General features: G+C 43.5%; 1 protein-coding gene across 2 annotated transcripts in view; it reads left to right on the top strand.

The window, feature by feature from the left end:
- The window catches only part of CYSLTR1 (cysteinyl leukotriene receptor 1), a 42737-nt gene that overhangs the window by 95 nt on the left and 15237 nt on the right, over positions 1 to 27405 (top strand). Inside the window, exon 2 of one of the 2 annotated variants that reach the window (XM_032227311.1) lies at positions 5414 to 7088. The exons of the other annotated variant lie outside the window; for it this stretch is intronic. Coding sequence (XP_032083202.1) covers positions 5431 to 6444 — 1014 coding nt within the window. The 5' untranslated portion in view covers positions 5414 to 5430 and the 3' untranslated portion in view covers positions 6445 to 7088. Of the gene's footprint in view, positions 1 to 5413; positions 7089 to 27405 lie in introns of those variants that run through there. 2 annotated transcript variants of the gene reach the window in all.

Below are 27405 nucleotides of genomic sequence, written 5' to 3'. Positions count from 1 at the left end.
AACTTGAACCGTTGTTTGGGTTGGAGAGAATTTATGAAGGGCTCTGATTAAGAGGGATATTTGTAACTTAGGTTTGAAATGACGGGTCCTTCCTTGTTGCTCTTTGAGCTTGGTGGTTTTCTTGCAGACGCTTCATTACCCAACTAGGCAACATCATCAGTGCACTTTGCATATTTGGGGTCACGAAACCTCTGCAGGAAAACCACCAAGCTCAGAAAGCCCCAAGGATCCCACATACAAGGGGCTGTGCGCCCACAATTTCAAACTGTGGCCCCATCTTCAACAGGTATTATACCTTTGCCATCTGTATGTGATTCATGGTGGTATTTGTCCATGGCTAGCTCAATCCTTGGATTTAAATCAATGCCTCCATCTGCATTTCACCTAGGTTCCCCAGCAATCTTTTTATGGGTGCAAAGGAAGTGTAGACACTCTGTTACTTTGTTAAAGAAACAATGTTGGGTAATGTTTGGATGCAGGCTCTAGTTTCAAGACGTCATACCTGGTGTGCCCACTCTTCCAAATTGTTGAGAAGAGACCATCTGTGCCCCATTGGGTGATCATGTCAGAGATATTTCCTTACTTACTGTATATACTCGAGTATAAGCCTAGTTTTTCAGCCCACTTTTTGGGCTGAAAAAAGCCGCCTCGGCTTATACTCGAGTCAGTGAAAAATTTGCCCGAAATGGAGGAGAAAAAGGGGCGGGGCCATGCCGCTGGGTGACACTCGTGAATGGCCCAGTGCCCCTGTGAGTTTCCCCTCCCTCTGTGTCAGTTTGCCGCGCAGCGCGCACCGCACCATCCCCCCTCCTCACGTTCTAATGTAATGCAGGGCTGTCTTACGATTCCCCTTCCTCCCCCTCCTGCCGCTCTGCAACGATGTCCCACCTCCTCCTTGTTATGGCAAGCAGCCACATAGCGATGTCCCACCTCCTCTGGTACAGTGATCCAATGATAGGAATCACTGTGCCGTGTGTCATAGGAGGCGGGACATCGCTCCCGCGGCTGCACGGGACATCATCATCACAGCGGGACATCAGCATCATGAGGTGAGTGAAGTATTTCATTGAATACACCGCTAGTTTACTGTTTTTCTTTGAAATAAATATTCAAAAACATTATTGGTATCTATTTTATTTTTGAAATTTACCGGTAGCTGCTGCATTTCCCACCCTAGGCTTATACTCGAGTCAATAACTTTTCCAGTTTTTTGTGGTAAAATTAGGTGCCTCAGCTTATATTCGGGTCGGCCTATACTCGAGTATATACGGTAAACGGAGAAACAGAATGACCACAGGCAGGCCCAAAAAAAAGTAGTGGGAGCAGGAGGGACTTCTGATTTCCTGCTGGCTTTCTCATTAAGTTTCCTTTTGGGAATCTGGTCAGGAACATCAGAAATCTTTCCTTCCCTTCATTTCCCTTCCTTGTCATTCCCTTCCCTGTCTTGTCCTGTCCTTCCCTTCCCTTTGCTTCCTTTCCTTTCTCTTTCCTTCCCTTCCCTGTCCTGTCCTGTCCTTCCCATCCCTTCCCATCCCTGTCCCGTCCTGTCCTTCCCTTCCCTGTGCTGTCCCGTCCGCTGTCCTTTCCTTTCCTTCCCTTCCCTTCCCTTCCTTTCCCTTCTCTTCCCTTCCCTTCCTTGTCCTTCCCTGTCCTGTTCTTCCCTTCCTGTCCTTCCCTTCCCTTCTCTTCCCTTCTCTTCCCTTCTCTTCCCTTCTCTTCCCTTCTCTTCCCTGTCCTTCCCTGTCCTGTCCTTTCCTTCACTGCCCTGCCCTGCCCTGCCCTGCCCTGCCCTGCCCTGCCCTGCCCTGCCCTGCCCTGCCCTGCCCTTCATTCCCATCAGGCAGGTAAGTGGCTGCTGCTGGGTAAGGGAAGGAGTAAGGGATTGTGAGACTGCCTTGGAAACTGTCAACTCTAATGACAGCAGCAGCAGTGCAGTAGCATCCAATAGCCCTGAAGCAACCAAAACTTTCCCAAATTTCTTTCCTTCTGGAGTCATGGTTTTGGACAAATTGGCCCATTTAAGGTAGTTTGATCCAAAAATTGTTGCCCTGTGATGCACTCTTGCCCAGTTAAAAGTCTTAACAGTGAGAGTTTTAATAGTATATACATTTATGGAATTTAGGGGCATGGATTGGCAATTAGTAATAGGATTTGAGGGAGTCTGAAATAGAAGATACCCTTAACTGGGGTAAATGGTTTCAGTGAAGATGAATAATCAAGGGTAGGCTTATATGCCCAATTTTTCTACACAATACAGCTACTTGGAATGGTCTGGAGACTTGCTAAGTAATATAGCAATTTGGGATGTACTCTTTGAGGTTTTCCAAAGTGAAGAATGCTTTTCCTTTTTTCTAATGGGGCATTATATTTTCAGTTTCTTCTGCATCTTCAATTTAACCCATTATCTTTGAAAAAAAATCAAGATTTTATTATTATAAGCTGCACATTTAGGAGGGAAGGAAAGTGGTGAACGTTGGTTCATCCAGTGTGGCATTGTCTACACTACCTCCTGGGTTTTAACATACCATATTTTTCCGAGCATAAAATACACTTTTTACCCCCAAAAAAGAGGGTGAAAATTTGGGTGAGTTTTATATACCGAATGTAGCCCCACCCACCCACCAGCCCCAACCCTTTGAATTGAATTGAATTGAATTTTATTATTTGTATGCCGCCCTTCTCCAGGAGGGACTCAGGGCGGCGAACAACTCAAAAGGGGGAAAAGGGAACATAAAACACAATACAAGTAATTAAAATAGCCAAGAATCACACAACCATACAAGTCGAGAGGGGAGGGGAACTCATCAACCCGGATTGTTGTTGGGGGTAATATGCTGACTCTGTAAACCGCTTAGAGAGGGCTGGAAGTCCTATGAAGCGGTATATAAGTCTAACTGCTATTGCTATTGCTATCAACCCCAGGCCTGCCGGCAAAGCCAGGTTTTGACGGCTTTTCGGAAGGCCTGGAGAGAGGTGAGGGTCCGAATCCCTGCAGGGAGTTCGTTCCAGAGGGCCGGAGCTGCCACAGAGAAGGCCCTCCCCTGGGTAGTAGCCAGGTGGCATTGGCTGGTAGACAGAACCCGGAGGAGGCCAACCCTGTGTGATCTAATGGGTCTTTGGGAGGTAATTGGCAGCAGGCGGTCTCTCAAGTACCCAGATCCAATACCATGAAGGGCTTTGGCCTCTGTCTCCCAGCAATTTACCTCCTTGCAGCAAACGGGGAATATGGGGCTTGCAGAGGCTGCAATAGGCTATGGCAATCCCTGCAGCCTGAAACAACTGGTGATCGGGAGGCCCCTACTGAAATTGAAAGTGAAACTTGCTGTTTGCTCCCTGAGGCAATTTGCTGGGAGGCAGAGGGAGATTTTTTTTGTGTGCTAATCAGGCTGTTTGCTGCAAGGAGGTAAGTCAATAACTATAAATGCCTATAGAATGTTCAAATTATTAGACTTATTTTTTAAAGACTGTTTCATTATTGTTCTAGACAGCTTAACAAAATGAAGAAGCTTTTTAAAATAAATGCTTGATCTGAAGAGGCCCAGTGCTATTGTGTCTTCTTTTAAATAGCAAAGAATAATGTATATTTTCAAAAAGCCACAACAATTTTAACAGCATCTGTACAAGTATAGTCTGAAATGTAACACTACAAACAGTGTACATTGTCTGTACTGTTTGCTGTTTGTTGCAAGGAGGCAAATTACTGGGAGGCAGAGGAAGATATTTTCCCCTTGTTTTCCTCTCCAAAAGCTACAGTAGGTGCATCTTATACTTCAGAGTGTCTTATACTCTCAAAAATACAGTACTTTTTTTTTTTTTTTTTTTTTTTGCTTTAGCTGGAGATGCCAAGGAAAGTGGCTGGATTTTCTTGCTAGAAAAATTGGGCTTTGCAATTAATTTTCCATCAGTCGATGGTGTTTCAGGACATCTAGCCATCACTTTCTTGATTCCAGGGGTACCCAAAACCGGTCATTTCAATTCCGCAGAGGATTATTCCAAAAAGTTAACATGATATTTTAATGAGTCAGAGAGAAATGTACATCCTTCCAGTCTGGCACATCACACCATATATATTCTTTGCAGGACTATTGTCATTTTTTTCCATTTAATATTGCACTTTTCGCTGAGACCGAGAATGTCATCAGTTCTTTTACTTAGTGATATAGTCTAATCCTTTTTAACCAGGATTGCCCCCTTCTGGTTGTCTCATTATATTGTCTGCAATAAAAAAAATTAAAAATCTCCTTAGATACAATGCAGAATGTAAGCCAGGAGATGATTCCTAGGGGAACTTCTAATTATATTGTTGCTCATTTCGAAGTCATGTCTGACCCATCCTGACCCCATGGACAATGTTCCTCCAGGCCTTCCTGTCCTCTACCATTCCTTGGAATCCATTTAAGTTCACGCCTTCTGCTTCGGCGACTCCCTCCAGCCACCTCATTCTCTGTCGTCCCCTTCTTCTTTTGCCCTCAGTCTTTCCCAGCATTAGGCTCTTCTCCAGGGAGTCCTTCCTTCTCATTAGGTGGCCAAAGTATTTGAGTTTCCTCTTCAGGATCTGGCCTTCTAAAGAGCAGTCAGGGTTGATCTCCTCCAGGACTGACCAGTTGGATCTCCTTGCAGTCCAAGGGACTCACAGGAATCTTCTCCAGCACCATAATTCAAAGGCTTCCATTCTTTGGCGCTCAACTTTCCTAATGGTCCAACTTTCACAGCCATCCATTGCAACTGGGAAAACCATAGCCTTGACTATACCCACTTTTGTTAGCGGAGTGATGTCTCTGCTTTTTAGTATGCTATCTAGATTTGCTGTAGCTTTCCTCCCCAGGAGCAAGTGTCTTTTAATTACTTAGCTGCAGTCCAGTGGTGAAATCTAATCCCCCCCACCAGTTCTGTGGGCCTGGCTTGGGGGGGGGGGTGTTCATATGACTGGGTGGGTATAGCCAACTTTTTTTCACTTTTTAAAGCATTTTTCCTGCTGGTTCAGTGTGGTGTGGCTTGGTGGCCGTGGCTTGGTGGGTGTGGAGGGGAAGGATACCATAAAATCCCCATTTCCTCCCAATCAGCTGGGAATTGGGAGGCAGAGAATAGATGGGGGCAGGACCAGTCAGAGATGGTATTTACCGGTTCTCCGAACTACTCAAAATTTCCACTACCGTTTCCCCAGAACTGGTCAGAATCTGCTGAATTCCACTCCTTTGTTTGGATTTAGTTCACTTGTTGCCACATAAGGATTCTAGGCTGATCCCTCTTTTCATGTCACCCCCAGGTTCTGCCATTCCTTCTCCCACAAATTGTGTAAGAAGAAATCAGTTTTTTGAGTTTCTTCATTGGTAGCATCTTTACATTTGAATCTCACTCTGAGTGTCTTATATATTCTCTCTCCCTCCTTCTTTTCCCCGTTTTTGCTCCCTAGGAGATGAGTGTGTTCCCATGGCTTTTCCTGCAAACACAATGCAAAACATGTCATGCAACGCCACCATTGATGAGTTTCGGAGTCAGGTGTATCCCGTGACGTACTCCATCATCTCAATCCTGGGATTTGTGGGCAATGGCTTTGTGTTGTGTGTCCTGATCAGGACGTACCAAGAGAAGACGTCTTTCCAGATATACATGTTCAACCTGGCCATCGCAGATCTTCTCTTTGTATGCACCCTGCCCCTGCGGGTGGTCTACTACCTCTACAAGGGCAACTGGTTCTTTGGTGACTTTTTGTGCCGCATCAGCTCCTACGCCATGTATGTCAACTTGTACTGTAGCATCCTGTTCATGACGGCGATGAGCTTCTTCCGTTGCATTGCCATCGTTTTCCCTATCTGGAATATCCAATTTATTTCCCGGAAGAAGGCCATCATCGTCTGCGTGGGCATTTGGTTCTTCGTAACCCTGACCACCAGCCCTTTTTTGCAGAAGAGCGCCCAGTTATCTCATGAAAATATCACCAAATGCTTTGAGCCCCCCAAGAGCAAGGATATGAGGAAGCTGATGGTTCTCCACTACATTTCGTTGTTCGTCGGATTCATCTTTCCCTTCACCACCATCACCATCTGTTACGCCATGATCCTAAACAAGCTGCTGAAGAATTCCATGCAGAAGAAAGAAGCCACGCGCAGAAAAGCCATCTGGATGATCCTGATTGTGACCATTGTCTTCCTCGTGAGCTTCACCCCATATCACATCCAGCGCACGGTCCACCTCCACTTAATGAAGGACGAGACTTCCTGCGAGAAGAGTCTCTACATGCAGAAATCGGTGGTGATAACCTACTCCCTGGCAGCCTTCAACTGTTGCTTCAACCCACTTCTCTATTACTTTTCCGGAGGCAATTTCCGCAGGAGACTTTCCACTTTCCAGAGGGGCTCGGTTTCCAGTGCTCATCACCGGAAGTCATCCTTAAAGATGGAGGAAGCATTGAATGGGATCGCGGGGGAACACAAGGACTCATAAGGGAGTTTTCATTGGTTGCTTAGCAAACACATACATTTTGGAAGACTGTAGGTCTAGCAACTTGTAAAACTCAAACTATGAGTTGACCAACTCCCTCCAAAGATGCCAACCCGAGATGCCAGTTATTGTGTGTCAGTGTTTTACCTAGTTTCTCAACACAGGAGCAAGTGTGTGTGTGTATATATATACAGACATTCGTTTGGCTACAACCAGATTCCTTGCTCCAAATATGCCACTGGGGCCTGAATGAAACTTAAAAGATATTTTAAGACATAAAGACGATGATGAAATCAACCCAATGCTTTGTTTGGAACCGTGCCCACTTGCTCAAAAAAGAGGCAGTGATAAGCAGGGGAATAGGACAAGAGAAGGGACTAAAAAAATTGTAAGTAGCTTTGAAGCTGATGCCTTGTAATAGCCACTTTGGTCTAGTGGTTAAGGCACCAGGCTAGAAAGTGGGAGATTGTGAGTTCAAATCCCGTCTCAGCTATGAAAGTCAGTTGGGTTGATTATTGGGCCAATCACCAGGAGATGGTGAATTGTAGTCCCACCTTCTGCATGAAAGGTGGCTGGGTGATTTGGGCCAATCACCAGGAGACTGTGAGTTCTAGTCCTGTCTTAGGCATGAAAGCCAGCTGGGTGACTTTGGGCCAATCACCAGGAGACTGTGAGTTCTAGTCCTGTCTTAGGCATGAAAGCCTGCTGGGTGACTTTGGGCCAATCACCAGGAGACTGTGAGTTCTAGTCCTGTCTTAGGCATGAAAGCCAGCTGGGTGACTTTGGGCCAATCACCAGGAGACTGTGAGTTCTAGTCCTGTCTTAGGCATGAAAGCCAGCTGGGTGACTTTGGGCCAATCACCAGGAGACTGTGAGTTCTAGTCCTGTCTTAGGCATGAAAGCCAGCTGGGTGACTTTGGGCCAATCACCAGGAGACTGTGAGTTCTAGTCCTCTCTTAGGCATGAAAGCCAGCTGGGTGACTTTGGGCCAATCACCAGGAGACTGTGAGTTCTAGTCCTCTCTTAGGCATGAAAGCCAGCTGGGTGACTTTGGGCCAATCACCAGGAGACTGTGAGTTCTAGTCCTGTCTTAGGCATGAAAGCCGGCTGGGTGACTTTAGGCCAGTGCTTCTTTCTCTCTCCTCAACCGTCCTCACGGAGTTGTTATTGTGGGGAAAATAGGAGGAAGAAAGCGTGCTGGACATGTACACATCTTATTTGTTAAAAATAATAAAGATGAGATATAATACAAAGAACTGGTTATGTCCCCTAGTAAGCTGTTTTGCAAATAGACAATTTCCTCTTCCAGAAGACATTTTGCAATCAGATTTTTCAAGACACCAAAAGGATCCAATGACCTCCCGAAACTTTGGGGATTTCTACTCTAAACCAGACAAGTTGATTTCATAATAGCGCTTTGCTTCTTCTTCTCTGAAGTCCGTGACAATTTGTGCTTGAACACCTCTCCGCATGCCAAGCTTACCAGAAACAAAGTTCTTCCATCTTTTTACCCAAACATGGAAGAGCATGTTGGATATATTTGGTTATATTAGTGCCGTTTTATAAATGCTTAGTAAAGCCACACCTGGAATCCTGCATCCAGTTTTGGTCACCACATTACAAAAAAAAAAAAGATATTGACACTTTGGAAGAAGTGCGGAGAAGAGCAACTAAGATGATTAAGGAGACTTAACATATAAAGAAGGGTTGCAGGAATTGGGTATGTCTAGGGGGCTCAGTGGCTAAGATGCCAAAGGGACACAGGGGCTCAGTGGCTAAGATGCTGAACTTGTCAATCAGAAAAGTTGGCAGTCCGGTGGTTCGAATCCCTAGCACTGCGTAACAGAGTGAGCTCCTGTTACTTGTCCCAGATTCTGCCAACCTAGCAGTTTGAAAGCATGTAAAATGCAAGTAGAAAAATAGGGACCACCTTTGGTGGGAAGGCAACAGCATTCCGCGCGCCTTCGGCCTTTAGTCATGCCGGCCACATGATTATGGAGATGTCTTTGGACAGTGCTCACTGTTCAGCTTTGAAACGGAGATGAGCACCGTCCCCTAGAGTCGGGAACGACTAGCACATATGTCCGAGGGGAACCTTTACCTTTCGTCTAGAAAAAAGAAGGACATGATAGGAATACTCCAGTATTTGAAGGGCTGTCCCAAAGAAGGGGGGGGGGGGCAACTTATTTTCCAAAGCACTTGAGAGCAGAACAAGAAACAATGGATGGAAACTAATCCAGGAGAGAAGCAACCTGGAATTAAGGAGAAACTTCCTAAAAGTGAGAACAATTAACCAGTGGAACGGCTTGCCTTCTGAAGTTGTGGGGTTTTAGGAAGAGACTGGACTTGTCTGAAATGGTATAGAGCAAACGGGCGGCCCATGGGCCAGAGCCGTTACGCGCAGGCCACGGCCACCCCAGCTCTGCGAAGGCCGAAAACATCATGATACGTCACATGACATCAACGTGACATGGCAAGTTTGACACCTGTGGTATAGGGTCTCCTGCCTGAGCAAGGGGTTGGACTAGAAGACCTCCAATGCCCCTTCTAGCTCTGGTCAGAATGGAATTGAATTGATGTCTTCTGTGATATTATGGCTGCTTACCCCTGTTGTGATGTTCTCAACTCCAACAAGTTACCTGACTATTCCCTGGTTGAGCATATATGGATTGCTGAGATGAACTATATGGGGGGAAAGCCATATTTCTCTAACCTGGGAATTTCCTGAGGAATAGGACATTTTTGTTGTTGCTGTTGTTGTTGTTAGTTGTCAAGTCGTGTCCGACCCATCGCAACCCCATGGACAATGTTCCTCCAGGCCTTCCTGTCCTCTACCCTCCTCCAGAGTCGATTGAAGCTCACGCCGACTGCTTGGGTGACTCCAGCCAGCCACCTCCTTCTCTGCCGTCCCCTTCTTCTTTTGCCCTCAACTGTTCCCAACATTAGGCTCTTCTCCAGGGAGTCATTGTAAGTTCTGGAATCCTTTGTGCTGGTGAGAGATTCTAATAATTTTGGTATAATGTGTCGGGGTGAATACTGAGTTGGGAAAAACTAAGGTTAAACAAGGCTCCACACTGATAGTTATAAAAAGAAGTGAGTTTTCCCTTTTTGGTAAAGAACTGTTGAATGAGGAATATTCAGCTGAGTCATCTTGAGGACATCCTCTTTTGATAATGGGTGACTTCTCTCTCTCATCCTAAAAGCAAGCTTTTTTTTTTTTTGACGTGGAAAAGGAAATTGAGCTTCTTATTTTAAATTGGGACGTGCAATCTGCTATTAAAAGAGGAGGCAATTATGGCCAAGAGCTAAAAATATAAACCAAACAAAAAGAGATGTGGGACAGTGAGATTTTGGAGAAAGAAGGAGAATCTGTTATGAAATATTGTCTTTTATCCTAGTCCAGGTAAAAACCGAAACAAAACTGTCATTCAACGTTCAGGAGAGGTGGTAAGGGGGGGAAAGGTTTTTTTTTTAACTATGTAACTCTATGTAATAGTAAATGAATATTAAATTTTGGAGGGCAATTTAATTTCAGTTTTAAGGACTAAGCAGGAGCCAAGAGCAAATCTATTTCCAGGAGAAGGGAGGAATATTTTTTTGACATATGACTGGGAAACTTGAGGTTTCCAATACAGGTAGTCCTCAACTTATAGCAGTTCATTTAGTGACTGTTCAAAGTTACAACGGCACTGGAAAAAAGTGACTTTTGACCAGTTTTCACACTTGTAACCATTGCAGCATCCCTGCAATGGATGCTTGTGATCATGTAATCATAATTCAGAAGCTTAGTAACTGATTCATATGTATGACTAATTGCACTTTCCTGGGGTCACATGATCACCTGTGGCGGCCTTCTGATGAACAAAGTCAACGGGGAAGCCAGATCCACATCACAATCGTGTCACTAACTTAACAACTGCAACAATTATGGCAAGAAAGGTTGTAAAATGGGGCAAAATTCACTTAGCAAGAGAAATGCTGGGCTCAGTTGTGGTCCACCTACATCATGGACCATGATTTATAGCAACAATAACTGTAGCCCAATAAAGAGAATGGAAAGAGGAATGGACTTCTTTTCTTACGTTCAGAAGCAGCTCCGTGTATTGGAGAAATGGAATAATAGGCATTCGTCCCATTTCCGATCCACTTCCTCCCAGCCAATATATTTATTTTTCATTGGGGAGGAGATGTGTGAAAGCAAAATACCCATAGAGTGCCTAGAGAGGCCCTATGTTTCTCTAGGGCAGTGAGGGCTAACCTTTCCCAGACTGAGTGCCTAAAGCACGTGCACGAATGTGCACACACCCAAACTCCCAAAATGCAATGCACACACACACACACACACACACACACACCCTGCATGCACCCCACCCTCGCACATGCATTTATGATTCCCGCACATGCAATCGTAACCCCCCACATGTGGCCCACCCCCATGTGTGACCCACAGCATGCATCCTGCCCCCCCAAGCATGCACACACAACCCCCTGCACACACCCCACACATTCACAGCAGACACCCGAAGGCTAGCTGGTTAGCAGGAGGCACATGTGCATGCGCGCCGGAGCTGAACGGGGGCAACGGCTCGGGTGCCATTAGAGAGGGTGCTGTGTGCCACCTCTGGCATGCATGCCATAGGTTTAGATTTTAGATTTAGATTTTATTAACATTTGTAGGCCGCCCTTTTCCCTGAGGGGACTCAGGGCGGCTCACATAAAATCAGGGAGGGGAAGTACAAACAGTGACATAGACACATATAATAAAAGTAATAAGCAACATACATTCATCATTCGGGAGGGGCAACTATCCATGTCCCCAGGCCTGACGGGCTAGCCAGTTCTTGAGGGCTGTGCGGAAGGCCTGGACGGTGGTGAGGTTCACCATCAGGGCTCTAGGACTGCTATCTTGGTAGATGGAAGGGTTAGTTAATTCCACAGTCAACAGTTTTAGCGATTCGGGTGACAAGCAGAAGTGTATGTAATCCCAGGCAAAACTCTAATCCCTGGAGTTAGTTGGCTAATTCAACTTAAGTAAATGTAATATACATTCAACCTCTTACATTACCATCTCAAAGAGATAAGGGCTCTCATAAGGCGATTAAGCCCCATATGCAAAATCACAAAACTTTTCTGTTGGGTGGGAGATAGATAGATAGATGATAGATAGATAGATAGATAGATAGATAGATAGATAGATAGATAGATAGATAGATAGATGATAGATAGATAGATAGATAGATAGATAGATAGATAGATAGATAGATAATTGTTTCATGAGAGATAGATACATGGCTAATAGCTAGGCAAAAGATAGATGATTGATAATGAATGATAAAAGAAAGATGATAGATAGATAGATAGATAGATAGATAGATAGATAGATAGATAGATAGATAGATAGATAGATAGATATAGATGATAGATAGATAGATGATAGATAGATAGATAGATAGATAGATAGATAATTGTTGAATGATAGCTAGATACATAGCTAATAGCTAGGCAAAAGATAGATGATTGATAATGAATGATAAAAGAAAGATGATAGATAGATAGATAGATAGATAGATAGATAGATAGATAGATAGATAGATAGATAGATCGATCGATCGATCGATAGATAGATAGATAGATAGATAGATAGATAGATAGATAGATAGATAGATAATTGTTTCATGAGAGATAGATACATAGCTAATAGCTAGGCAAAAGATAGATGATTGATAATGAATGATAAAAGAAAGATGATAGATAGATAGATAGATAGATAGATAGATAGATAGATAGATAGATAGATAGATATAGATGATAGATAGATAGATGATAGATAGATAGATAGATAGATAGATAGATAGATAGATAGATAGATAATTGTTGAATGATAGCTAGATACATAGCTAATAGCTAGGCAAAAGGTAGATGATTGATAATGAATGATAAAAGAAAGATGATAGATAGATAGATAGATAGATAGATAGATAGATAGATAGATAGATAGATAGATAGATAGATCGATAGATCGATAGATCGATAGATAGATAGATAGATAGATAGATAGATAGATAGATAGATAGATAGATAATTGTTGAATGATAGCTAGATACATAGCTAATAGCTAGGCAAAAGATAGATGATTGATAATGAATGATAAAAGAAAGATGATAGATAGATAGATAGATAGATAGATAGATAGATAGATAGATAGATAGATAGATAGATAGATAGATAGATAGATAGATACCGTAGATAGATAGACAGACAGACAGACAGACAGACAGACAGACAGACAGACAGACAGACAGATAGATAGATAGATAGATTTCAGTAGCATTGGGTTGGCAAGTTGCCATGGTGATTCGGTCAAAGCTGGGATGTCCTTTTGGGAGCTGGATATGATTTAACATCCTGGTCACACCAGTCTAAGCCTGCAGCCAACTCGGTGACAAAATGAGCTTTAGGGTTATGATTTTCTGCAACTGTTTTAACGGGGTGGCTGGGAAGAGCTCAGAGATGAGAAGTAGGGGTGGACCTTAAAAAATAACCAGCCTTCTCTCTTCCCCCCCCCCCCCATTCAAACTCCAATCATGTCGGCTGCACAAAGCCGTAAAACAAACAAACACACACACACACACACACACCGGGGCTTCCCACAATCAAAGTTTCTGGTTTTTCAGCAGCGGGATCGGCCTCTTTTCAAGATCCAAAAGAACAGTGGCCCGGGGGGAGGGAAGGGGTGGGGGTGGGGAGATAAGCAGAAGCCAAAATAAATCTGAGCAGTGGGAAAGCACACAAGACATTCCTTCAAAGGGGACAGTGGCTCAGCCTCAGAAAATGTAGCCTGCTGAGGAACTAATGCCAATAGCCTTGGAGCCTCTCAGCAAGGCGGCCTTTGGGCAAACTTTCAAGCCATTATTCATTGCCCTGTGAGTGGGAAACGCAAACATTTGCCGTGGTGGGAATCAGGCAGAGCTTCTGCAAACGAGAGAAGTAGCAGGAGGGGTGGGGGGGGGGTGGAGCGAATCCTCAAGGAGCATGGGTTTTAGAGTTGCACAAAAGCTAATGAAACACTTCAACCCCTTGTATCCAATGCTGTGCGAGTTGTTAACGAGCTAAGTCGTCGCTCTGTGATGCTCGGTGGAGAGCTAAGCTATTGCTTGGCTCCTTGGAATCCGGTTTGCCAGTGAAATGCTTGGCTCCTTCCTTCCCAGAAAACTGAGTAGATTAGCCCAATGGAAGGGAAGTTTCACACGTTATGTACCAAAGGGATTCTCCTTGTCCATGTGGTTGTCAACATTGTTGCATTATAAGCACAATGTACTTTGTTGAATGTAATATGTAAGTACCCATGTGCGGTACCAATTATTTTGTTATGATGTTGGCTGGATATATGTAGCCTTCCTTCCTTCCCTCCCTCCCTCCCTCTCTCCCTCTTTTCTTCTTTCCTTTCCTTTTCCCTACCTTCTATTTCCTTCCTTCTTTCCTCCCTCCCTCCTTTCTTCTTTCCTTTTTCCTCACTCCCTTGCTCCCTCCTTCCCTCCCTCCCTTCCTTCTTCTTTCCTTTCCTTTTCTCTCCCTTCTATTTCCTCCCTTCCTCCCTCCATATAATGAATGCAAATTATAAACATGTTGATCATGATGCTATGTGTAGGGTTTTTAAAAAATGTTCTTGCCATGTAATGAAATTGGGTTGCATTAAAAAAATTAAAATTAAAAAAAAATGTTTTTTTATGTGTATTGGTATTGGTATTGGTATTTATTCGATTCTATTCCCCGAAGGGACTCAGGGTGGCTGAACAAAAACCACGGGAAGGGGAACAAATACAGAAAAGTAAGACAAACAGGACAGTGATACAACAATTGAAAAAACACAGCAAGCACAACAAGTTCGAGTGTGGGGGGGGGGAACTCAACCACAGGCTTGCTGGGACAGCCAGGTCTTAACGGCTGTCCGGAAGGCCTGAAGGGTGGCGAGGGTCCGAATCTCCATGGGGAGCTCGTTCCAAAGGGCCGGAGCAGCCACAGAGAAGGCCCTCCTCCAGGTGGTCGACAGCCGGCATTGGCCAGCAGATGGAATACGGAGGAGGCCTAATCTGTGGGATCTAATGGGTCTATGGGAGGTAATTGGCAGGAGGCGGTCTCTCAAGTACCCAGGTCCAATACCATGTAGGGCTTTATAAGTGATGACTAGCACCTTGAAGCGTATCCGGAGACCAATAGGCAGCCAGTGCAGCTCGCGGAGGATAGATGTAACGTGGGTGTACTGAGGCGCACCCACAATCGCTCACGCGGCTGCATTCTGGACCAGCTGAAGTCTCCGAACACTCTTCAAGGGCTGTCCCATGTAGAGCGCATTGCAGTAGTCCAGTCTTGAGGTCACAAGGGCATGAGTGACTGTTGTAAGATCCTCCCGGTTCAGGTAGGGTCGCAATTGGTGCACCAGGTGAACCTGGGCAAATGCCCCCCTGGTCACAGCCGACAAATGGTGATCTAAGGTCAGCTGTGGGTCCAGGAGGACTCTCAAATTGCGAACCCTGTCTGAGGGACGTATAATTTCACCCCCCAGCCTGAGAGATGGAATACCTTGCCAATTTGTGGGAGGAAAAAACACAAGCCACTCGGTCTTGTCAGGATTGAGAGCCAGTTTGTTAACCCCCATCCAGACCCTCACATCCTCCAGGCACTGACACATCACGTCAACTGCTTCACTGAGCTGGCATGGGGCGGACAGATACAATTGAGTATCGTCCGCATACTGGTGGTATTTTATCCCGTGCCGTCGGATGATCTCTCCCAGCGGCTTCATGTAAATGTTAAACAGGAGGGGGGACGGGACTGACCCCTGCGGCACCCCATAATTAAGGGGCCTAGGGGACGACCTCTGTCCTCCAACCAACACCAACTGCAACCTGCCCGAGAGGTAGGAGGAGAACCACCGAAAAACGGTGCCTCCCAAAAAAAACGGTGTAGAATTTATGTTTATGTGTAGAATTGCTGCTTGCTGTTGAATGCTACCTAAAACAGACAGTGCATCTGGAGGCCCACAATACCCCATTGTGATAGACACATATTGCCAAGTTTTTCACATGCGCTGGGCATCATTGTCCATCTTCCCCATCCAGCATGGCCATTGGGTATGATGAGTGGCAAGGAAAGTAGCTGGGTGTCAGTGTATCCAAGGAGCAGCTGGTTCGAGAAGCTGACTGGGCAGTGATTTATTTGAGGACCTGCAAAAGAATAAGATGAAAATGTGGAAAGCACAGGCACTGCATCTTATCCATATCTTTCTAACCTTTCCAAACACTCTTATTAACAGTGTTTTGCACCAGTTGAAAAGGTGGCAGAAGAAAAGAAATCATTTCTTTTGGATCTTTTGCCTGTCACATGTTCTTTTATTTTAATATGCATTTTCTATTGTGGGAAAATGGGAGATTCGGGTTAATGTCAGGGTTCCAAATAGCATCCAAAATTAAATCAGAGTCCTAGGTAAAGCATTGCTCAAAGTTCCAATTTATTAAGAGAGCCATGTTGGCACCTCTGGGAAAACCCATATCTGAAAGCTTCCAGTTTTTCCCCACCTAGTTGAAGATCTTGCCCCCATACCCACAAATCCACCACATGGTCCAATCTCCCACTGCTATGCTGGCAGTTCCACCCATCCAGTTCCGGTCAGATGCAGAGGTTCAGAGACAAAGGATGACCTTGGCTTTCTAGAAAGAATTTTGTTATGGCTACATAATATGTAACTCCTTCCAATCCCTCCTCCCATTTTCCCACAATAGAAAATGCAGAGTAGAATAATAGAAAGTGTGGCAGTCCAAAGATCCAAAAGGAAAGATAGCTGCAGGCCTGACACTTCTATTCAGAATAACAGAGTTGGAAGGGACCTTTGAGGTCTTCTACTCTAACCTCCTGTTCAAGCAGGAGACCCTATAACATTTCAGACAAATGGTTGTCCAATCTCTTTTTAAAAACTTCCAATGTTTGAGCACTCACAACCTCTGGAGGCAAGTTCGTCCACTGATTAATGGTTCTAACGGTCAGGAAATTCCTCCTTAGTTCTAGGTTGCTTCTGTCCTTGATTAGTTTCCATCCATTGCTTCTTGCCATGCTCTGAGGTCCTTTAGAGAATAGGTTGATTGCCATCTCCTTTGTGGGAGCCCCTTAGATATTAGCCAAATCATTAATATGTCAATATGTCCGTGGAAGACAATCTTTTTTCCTTAAAGTATATGCATAACTATCCTCTCCAGGTTACTGTAACCGTAAAGAATACATGATCTCTAGATTGGCAGGGGAAAGTTTAGCCCTGTTCTGTATCTTTTTTTTATTTTTTATTTTTGCTATACATAAAAAAGCAATAGTTCCAGTGTCTATATAAACAGTGTGTTGTCTAGTTACAATTAGTTTGAGCAATAATCATAATAGTAATAATGTTCAGTAGTAGTAGTCATAAAATAGTATTTTTTCATCATAATATTAATACTTATTAATTATTAATACTAATATTAATAAAAAGCTATTGTAATAAGCCCTCATGGTATAGTTAGCCCTTCTCTTATAATTTTAAATGTTCTAACGTCTATTTCTATTAGTTAACCACTGATAAAATGAATCCCATCTTTCAAAATATTCTGAGCCTTCCTTCTCTTTAATTTCAAGTGTTTATCTATCCATTTCTGCACATTCTAGTATTTTTTTAATTATCTTCTCTTCTGTAGGGTCTCCACACCTTTCCAATGTTGTGCAAATACAATTCTAGCAACTATTAACACATGTAGTATTAGATACATAATCCCCTTATTATATTTTTCTGGTATGATACCCAACAGAAATATTTCTGGTTTTAAATCTATATGCTCCTTTATCATTTTTTCTCTCCAAATATGTATTTTTATCCAGTATATGTTTGCCTTAGGACACGTCCACCACGTGTGGTAGTAAGAGCCCAGAGGCTGATTATACTACCAGCATTTACCAAACATATCTTTAAACATCTTAGCTATCTTGCTGGTGGGAAGTGCCATCTCTAAAACATTTTGTATACATTTTCTTTATTATTGTTGTCAGTTGTGAAGTCATGTCCGACCCATCACAACCCCATGGACAACGTTCCTCCAGGCCTTCCTGTCCTCTACCATCCTCTGGAGTCCATTTAAGCTCACGTCGACTCCTTCAGTGATTCCATCTAGCCATCTCCTTCTCTGCCGTCCCCTTCTTCTTTTGCCCTCAATCTTTCCCAGCATGAGGCTCTTCTCCAGGGAGTCCTTCCTTCTCATTAGGTGGCCAAAGTATTTGAGTTTCCTCTTCAGGATCCGGCCTTCTAAAGAGCAGTCAGGGTTGATCTCCTCTAGGACTGACCGGTTGGATCTCCTTGCAGTCCAATGGACTCACAGGAGTCTTCTCCACCACCAGAGTTCAAAGGCCTCCATTCTTTGGTGTTCAGCCTTCCTTATGGTCCAACATTCACAGCCATCCGTTGCAACTGGGAAAACCATAACCTTGACTATACCCACTTTTGTTTGCAGGGTGATGTCTCTGCTTTTTAGTATGCTGTCTGGATTTGCCATAGCTTTCCTCCCCAGGAGCAAGCGTCTTTTAATTTCTTGGCTGCAGTCCCCATCTGCAGTGATTTTCTTTATATGCAGTCCCATTCTGTATTGATTAGATCTCCTGCCTCGTTTGGAATTTGACGTTTAAATAAGAACAACAACATAGACCATGATCTGAGACAGATGTTTGGAGAGTTCTGGAAATCAGATTCTATGAGAAGCTGTTGAAAAATCCAGATAATAAAAAAGAATTATCAGAAGTGGAATAGGTCCTGTATTAGCAGATTTCTAGTGCAGATTTCCTTTCTGCTGCTCTCAGAGGTCAGGATAAAAGGGAGTGGAAGAAAATTTGGATTAAAGATTAGGAAGAACCGAAATTAAATGCTTCTGCAGGTGGCAGCATTTAGCTGATCAAAACTGATCTCAGAAATTAAAAAATGTTGGACCTAGATAAAGCGCTAGGATGGAATGGAGGATTGCCTACAAATTCCAGGACTGTCGGGATATTTAACAAAATCTTAGGAAGTTGTGGCAATCTGCTTCTATAATTCTACCAAAAGAAATATTTGTGGATGTAGTTATCAGGAATCTCATCTCTTGTTTTATCTCCTAAATAAATAAAAATTGAACATTTTGATTAGAAAAGAAGTAACTGGACTTTCTGGTTTTTCTTTGAAGACATTGCACTTCTCAACCAAGTGCTCATCATCAGAGCTGAAGAAGCTTCTTGGATGAGAAGCGAAACATCTTCAAAGAAAAACCAGAAAGTCCAGTTGCCTCTTGAAAAAAGCACCTTTGGGAGAACCATGACCTGGAGGACTGAGAATCTCCGTAGACACCTTACTGAAAAGCTGGTGGATTCTCATAGCTATTTATTGAGAAGCTTAATGTCTATCTTTCTACTGTGGTTGTGTTGTTTATTGCACATACTGCTTTATATAGGACAGGTGTAAAACTCAATGCCCACAAGACAGATCCGGCCCATGGGGTGCTTAGATCTGGGCCACGGGGCCGCTTTGGAAACATCAAAGAAACAGCTCATGGTGCCTCTGCCAGCAAAAACGGAGCTCAGAAGGGTTGTCCGCAGCCTTCCCAAACTCTGTTTTCATTGGCAGAGGGTTGTAGGAGGCCATCACAGCCAAAACGGAGCTCGGGAACCTGTTTTTGCTGGCAGAGCACTCGGGTCTCCACAGTAGCACCTGACACAAGTGACGTTGAGCTGGCCACACCCCATGGACACGCCCCCAAGCCCCCTTGAGGTTTCTGGGTTCACATAAAACATTCCATATAATTGTTGAAATAATTCATTTTTCTGCATTTGGGCAATATTGCTTACATGAGCTGGGTTTGCACAGTAAAATAAGTTCTCCCAAATTAACCAAGTGAATATTTCTGCAATGGATAGAAACCTAGAATTCTAATTCTTAGAAACAATCTAGAACTATGGAGAAATTTCTTGACAGTTGGAACAATTAATCAGTGAATTGCTTCCAGATGTTGTTAATCCTCAAATTCTGGAAGTTTTTAAGAAGAGATTGGACAACGATTTGTCTGAAATAGTATAGGGTTTCCTGTCTGAACAGAGGGTTGGATTAGAAGACCTCCAAGGTCCCTTCCAACAGTGTTATTCTTATTAATTCAGCTGCTAGATTTGCTACATTCTGAGAAAAGATAAGCATGCAAACACAACCACGCTGTTGGAAACTTAAGCATGGGAAACAGAAGCAAGGAACTTGATCCAAATCAGTATTCCCAGAACATGTTTGATGATTGTGGTACACTTTTCACATCAATTTCCAGCACCATTGACGCTTTGGCATTCTAGATACAAACCATACAAGGAGCTAGGACAAAGTGCTCAGCATAGGTTATCAAAATATGCGACATTTTCCCATATCTCCTTTTGGCTTTATTTTCTGTATATGAATATTATGGGTTTTTTTATTCCAATCAGATTATCCCATGACAACATCTGAACTACTAAATAAACAAAGAATGTGAGAACATCATCTATGACAAACAACGATGGTGACTTCCAGAGACATTCTCACAAGATAATTTTTTAAATATTTATAATATATCACGGCCTCTTGCGGATATCATCGAGAGAAGGGGGAAGGGGGAAAACCTCTCTGAATTGAAAGTTCTCTCTTCAAATGACAAATAAATTACAGGGAAGAGAACTGAAAGGCCCTTGGCTAATGTGTGGTGTGGTCATAATAAACTCTACCCTTCATCTGTTTTTGCATTCTTTCTTGATAGCACAATTAAGTTGGAGAAGATACATAGAATAAATGCTATCGGTAGATCATGTGATACGACCTCGTATAGATATGTCCCTCTAATGCAGTGATGGCGAATCTTTTTCTTATGGTGTGTCAAAATTGCGTGCGTGCACGCTATCACGCCCACCCGCATGCCCACTCAATTCCCCATCCACCTGCGCATGCGCACACGACCACCCAGGCTCCAGAGGCTTTCCTGAAGCATGTGAAGGAAGAACAGGGGCTTCCTCAGCCCCCCGGGGACCCTCTGGAAGTCAGGAAGGCCTCCAGAGGCTGGGAGGGTGAAAAACAGCCCCAATGGCCCAACTGGAAGTTCGAGAATGAGGCTTTCCTGAAGCCTGGGGAGGGTGAAAATGCTCCCCCCCCCAGCCCTCCGCAATGGCGAAAAATCAGCAGGCCAGAACGCGCATGCGCACCAGAGCTGACGGCTAGTGTCCAACAAATGTGGCTCTGTGTGCCATAACTTCACCATCCCAGTTCTAATGTAACAAATCAACTGCTATCATTAAGTGCTAATGGTGGGTGGTGGTTCAAAATGTAACAGATCCATGGGTATTATCAAAATTCAGCAACAAGCTGCACCAATGATAATTTCTCTAGTTGTTCCCATCCTTTCACTTTCTCCTTCTCCAGGCAAGAGAAGACTGCTTCTGCTTCTTCATCATCTTCTTCATCTTCTTCTTCTCTTCTTCCTCCTCTTCCTCCCCCACCCTCCTCCTCCTCCTTCTTCTGCTTCTGCTTCTTCTTCTTCTTCTTCTTCTTCTTCTTCTTCTTCTTCTTCTTCTTCTTCTTCTTCTTCTTCTTCTTCTTCTTCTTCTTCTTCTTCCTGGTCCTATTTGTTAAGTTAGTTTTTACTGGCTGTGTGAGAACTAACTCATACAGAGAATGGAAGCCCTTTTGCAACCTAGTAAAAGGTCAGTTATTCTAAGCAGCATGGTGATGGTCTCCCATTATGAAAGATTGTTGAAAGAAGGGGTTGTGGGAAGCAGAGTTGAGAGAGAGAGAGAGACAGAGAGAGAGAGAGAGACAGACAGACAGACAGACAGACAGACATATAGACAGACAGACAGATTACCAATTTGCATCACTTTAGCTCAGCCAGTTAGATACCAAATCCCCTCGTTTCTAGGGCAGCCCGCGGGCCAGATCTAAGCACCACGCAAGCCGGATCCAGCCCCTGGGCTTTGAGTTTATTTATTTTTAATTTATTTAGTTTGTCAAACATGTACAAGATAACGGGTCTAAGTATAAACATGAACACGGGAAATGGGTACGAATAAATGGGGACAGGAGGACAGGGATGGTAGGCACGCTGGTGCACTTATGCACTCCCCCTTTACGGACCTCTTAGGAAAGGGGTAATGTCCACGGTAGACAGTTTGAGGTTGAAGCTATGGGGGTTAGAGGACGTAACAAAGGAGTCATGTAGTGCATTTCAGGCATTGACCATTCTGTTGCTGAAATTGTATTTTCTGCAATCTAGTTTGGAGCGGTTTACCTTGAGTTTGTATCTATTATTTGCCCGTGTATTCTTGCAGTTGAAGCTGAAGTAGTTGTTGACAGGTAGGACGTTGTAGCAGATAATTTTGTGTACTCCGCTTAGGTCAGACCTTAGTCAACATAGTTCTAGGTTGTTCAAGCCCAAAATTTCAAGCCTGGTGGCAAAAGGGGATTCTATTGTGAGCAGAGGAGTGGAGTACTCTTCTCGTGAAATACCTCTGGACTCACACGATTGTATTAATTTTGAGTTTGACATCCCTTGCTCTACATTCTACTAACAGAATTTCATTTAAATTCTCTCCTTCTCGGGGATACAGCTACAAAATCAATTCTCTTTCAATGGGTAGAAAAAATTGGGAGAAAGTTTTCCCACCCAGCACTAATTTAGAAAGATGGTGCTTCATCAAGTCCCTTTCACTCTATCTTCCCCCTTCTTCCCATTTTAAAACCATCCAAACAACCTTCATAAATGTAATACGCGTGCAGATGTCCAGTTCTGGAGATAGCCGGCCCATTGCCCATAGTTAGTAGTTCAGGAATAAGAATGACCACAGCTTTCTAATTGGTTAAGGCACTTAATCCGGAATGAATAAAAGACCCATCTTGTCATCGTCCCCCTACTCACTGGGATTCAGCTATTTCGTGAAAACAGTGTTTATTTGTAAAGTGTGTTTAGAAGTGAAGGAAGGAAATCCAGTTTGGCTATCTTCTGAGGTATTTTGTCAATTCCCCTCAGAAAAGATGTCCACTACTCTATCATGAAGCTAGAGGGTGCTGTTTTGCAAGTAGAGCCATTAGTAATTTACTACGTGGCATTTTTATCCCCTTGCACTGCACAATACTTTATTTTAGAGGTTACATGATTTTGTAAAGGCTGGATTTACCTTTGCCAAATGAAGTAATTACTCCAGGGAAGAGACTGAGGGAAATGAAAGAGAGATGAGGGAGAGAGGGGGGGGAGGGAGGGAGAGGAGACAGACAAAATAAGATAGATATGGATGGATGGATGGATGGATGGATGGATGGATGGATGGATGGATGGATGGATGGATATATAGATGATAGATAGCTAGATAGCTAACTAGATAGCTAGATAGCTAGACAGACAGACAGATAGGAGAAAGAAAGAGAAAAGAAAAGTGACGGACTTACATTGTGATTTACAATTCTTGAATTTTTACTATTAGGAAAGTAGATTGAGGTCCTTTTGAGATTTTCTGTCCCAAGTCCTAAAATAAGGCACACAGTGCTGATTAAATTAGCCCCAGATGCAAAATCCCTCAAAATTGCAGTTTTACTGATTGTAAGATTTGCTTACTGAGTAATATTTTTTTCGGTAGAAGTGAGTTTAACTTCATAGTTTATCGTAGGATAAATTGTCCCTGGCCCACCTTAAGAAGAGGAATTTCAAACCATATTTATTAGCCAAATCTGTCAAGCTGGACGGGCCGGGACCACAGGTGAAGTTTCAATTAAACCAATTCTTTGCTGGTGCCTATGCACAGGAATCTACTCAGCTAACAGTTAGCATTATTTTGGCACTAGATAAAGGCTTAACGGAATTCAAAGGAGGCTGGACTAAGACTGCTTGTGACTATGTGGAGACCCCAAGCTGATTCCTCTTTTGACTCTGTCTCCCAGTTCTGCCATTTCTTCTACATCAGGATTTTAATAACAAAGTTTTAACTCTGCGATGTGATAATTATTGTTCTAATTTCGAGAGGAATATATGTGTCATTGTAATCATGTATCTTCTGCCGTGACCTGTCAAAAGCGCGAACGTCATAAGCGCGCCGACAACACCGCGGCGCTAAAACCGCAATGTCAAAAGCGCGCCGACAACAGCGCACCGACAACAGCGCGCCGACAACAGCGCACCGACAACAGCGCGCCAACAGAAGTGCGATTTAATTTAAGGTAAGATTTACAGTTAGGTTTAGGGTTAGGTTTAGGGTTAGGTTTAGGGTTAGGGTTAGGTTTAGGGTTAGGGTTAGGGTTAGGGTTAGGGTTAGGTTTAGGGTTAGGTTTAGGGTTAGGGTTAGGTTTAGGGTTAGGTTTAGGGTTAGGTTTAGGGTTACATTACAGCGCGCTTCTGTTGGCGCGCTTTTGTCGGCGCACTTTAGGGCTAATTAGTCGCTCATTCGTCGCACGGTTTTGTCACCGCGCTTTAGACACTGCGCTTTAGTCAGGCACGCTTTTGTTGTGCGCGCATTTGTGGTGGAACCTCTTCTGCAAGGCTTAGCAAGCAGACAAGATTTTTATCTCTGTCCTCTTTCAAATGTCAACCGGTGTCAAATACAGCTGCATTTTGTTTAGCTTCTGTTGGGCTAAGTCATTAGTTAGGGAACGCGGTGGGTCAGTGGCTAAGATGCTGAACTTGTTGATCAGAAAGGTCGGCAGTTTGGCGGTTTGAATCCCTAGCACCACATAACAGCGCTCCCATTACTTGTCCCAGCTTTGGTCAACTTAGCAGTTCAAAAGCATATAAAAAAATGCAAGTAGAAAAATAGGAACCATCTTTGGTGGGAAGGTAACAGCATGCCGTGCGCCTTCGGCATTTATACATGCTGGCCATGTGACCACAGAGACATCTTTGGACAGCGCTGGCTCTTCAGCTTTGAAACAGAGAGGAGCACGACTGGCACATACTGTATGTGCGAGGGGAACCTTTATCTTTGACAATTGACATAATGGAGCAGCCACTAAGTATTTTAAAATATTCTGATTGTTAAACTGATACTGCAAATCTAAGACTCTTGTCATCAGCTGGATTTGTGATCTCGGCCCTAGAGGTGAAAACTCACACTTTCTAAATTATTATTTTTTAATCATGTTTTTACATGAATGTAATGTTTCTTCTTTCTTTTTAATGACTCATTCTTAATGGATATTAATAATGGGTTTTTTTTTTTACTGGACTTAATAAGCCTCCCCAGATTGATAAAGAAATGGACAGCATTGCATTTGTATAAATAAATAAGATAAATCTGGATTTTTAAAGACATGTTCTCCCCTCAGCTCTTCCTGAGAAACTTTGTGTGTCTTGTTCCTGAGTTGGTTTCAGGCTGAGCTTATGAAAGTAACACCTGGGAAATAAGAATACCATCTACATCTTTTTGGAGCTGCAAATGCAACTTCCCCTTGCAAAACATTTCTGCTTTCTGGACAAGATCTTGGTTTTTATTTTTAAATGGTGGTACCCCTGTCTTTTGTTACAATAGGGGTTGCTTCCATAAAAACGTCTCTGGACAAAATGCTTTTGGATTGGCCAAATAATGCCATTCTGTTCTGTTCTGTTCCATTCCGTTCCATTCTATTCCCTATTCTATTCCATTCCATCCATTCTATTCCCTACTCTATCCTATCCTATCCTATTCCCAATTCCCTATTCCCTATTCCCTATTCCATTCCATTCCATTCGATTTCTGATCTATTCTTCTCCTCTCCTTCTTTCTCTCTCTCCTTTCCTCTCCTCTCTTCCATCCCATCCCATTCCATATTCCATCCCATTCCATATTCCATTCCACTCCATTTCATATTCCATTGCATCCCATTGCATTCCATATTCCACTCCATTCCATATTCCATTGCATCCCATCCCATTCCATATTCCATCCCATTCCATATTCCATTCCACTCCATTCCATATTCCATTGCATCCCATCCCATTCCATATTCCATCCCATTCCATATTCCATTCCACTCCATTCCATATTCCATTGCATCCCATTGCATTCCATATTCCACTCCATTCCATATTCCAAAATGAGGCAGGAGTAAAGAAGGAGAACAGGACCTAGGTTATATATAAGCTCTCTGTGTTCTTACAGTTGGAACCTTCTTCACTGCAGCCACCTGATTTTGTTGTCTTCCACATTTGCAAGGAAGGAACTGCATAAAGACTCTAATATAAACCTGGGACATTTATAACACTATTTTTAAAGCCACTACATTAAACCAGTCAATGCTCGTTGGAAGCAAAGGTTGGCCACGGGATAGAAAGACCATTGAAAATTTGGAACTTCTGATGTCAGAGAACGCTCCTGAGAATACCGTGGATAGCCAAGAAACAAAAAAGAAATGGACTTCCGAAAAAATCAATCCAGATCATTCAAGATAAAAAATGATTTTGGACATGTTAGGTGAAGATCTAGCTGTCTTGAGAAATCGATAATTCTGGGTAAGGAAAAAAAAGAAAGAGAAGGGAATTATAACAGCAAAGTGGATGATGGGTCAGATGACAGTGGTATTAGAAGACTTGATGCCAGGTCCAAAAAGTCAGGAACCAGGACAGTGTTCAAAAATATTACAAGTTTATTTTATGCTACCTATACACAGGAATCTGAGCTACTAATGGTCAAGGTGAATTGGCACCAGGTAAGAGTCAATGGATGTCAAGTGGGGGAGAGTGGACATAGGCCTCTTATGGGAGTGTAGAGACTCCAAACTGATGACGTGTTTGACCCTACTCTTGAGCTCAGCCTGGTTATCTCCTACATCTGATGGTTGGAGCAAATCATTCTGAAAATAGTGGCCAATAAGAGTCAACACTAACGTGTGTGTGTGTGTGTGTGTGTGTGTGTGTGTGTGTGTGTGTGTGTGTGTCTTCCAGCCAGTGTTGACCTCCTGGTGACTATCTGGACAAGTCCCTGCAGTTTTCTTGGTAAGATTTTTAGAGGTGGCTTGCCATTGTCTCTTCCCTAGGGCTGAGAGGATGTACCAGGCTTAAGGTGGCTTCTTGTCTAAGGTGGGACTAGAACTCACAGTCCCATGACTTGTAGTCTGCTTCTAAATTTGGTGCCTTAACCACTGCACCAAACTGACTCTCCAGTTTGAAGTTAATGACACATCATCAATCAATCAATAACAGGCAGCAGACAAGGTCAAAGGCAGAAGGCATGATAGCTCAGAGTTTAGATCTGATAACACAGATCAGTTCTCTGTTGCTGTTTTCTTCTACTGTCCCCCTCGCACATATGGGCTACTCATTCACAACTCTAGGGAGCGGTGCTCATCTCTGTATCAAAGCCGAAGAGCCAGCACTGTCCAAAGACGTCTCCGTGGTCATGTGGCCGGCATGACTGAATGTCGAAGGCTCATGGAAACGCTGTTCCCTTCCCACCGAAGGTGGTTCCTATTTTTCTACTTGCATTTTTACATGCTTTCGAATGGCTAGATTAGCAGAAGCTGGGACAAGGAACAGGGGCTCACTCTGTTATGTGGCGCTAGGGATTCGAACCGCCAAACTGCTGACTTTTCTGATCAACAAGCTCACAAGCGTCTTAGCCACTGAGCCACTATTGTACATGCGCCAATTAATCCTTATATGTTAATTCTTCTAATTGGAAAAGCTCTTCAAGCATCTATCCCAAGATGTTTTCTCAAGGACTTTGAATGTCCTTGCATTATAACCCTCTTCTTTCTCAGCCAGTTTGGCTCTTATGTAGAGGAAACAATAAACTGCACCCCCCTCCCACAAGCCATGGGCTTCCTCCCATTCTGCCATTACTGAAATGTTGGAACAGCCAGCTTCCAATTCTGAAGAAATGCAGCCACATCGATGAAAAGAATTCTGTTTGTTTCTCCCCCCACACACAGATAACCTTGGCTGGAATTAAATTGAATCTCAG

The sequence above is a fragment of the Thamnophis elegans genome, chromosome 12 (genome assembly GCF_009769535.1).
Source record: "Thamnophis elegans isolate rThaEle1 chromosome 12, rThaEle1.pri, whole genome shotgun sequence".
Taxonomy (NCBI): Eukaryota; Metazoa; Chordata; class Lepidosauria; order Squamata; family Colubridae; genus Thamnophis; species Thamnophis elegans.
This window is presented reverse-complemented; position numbering and strand designations above follow the sequence as displayed.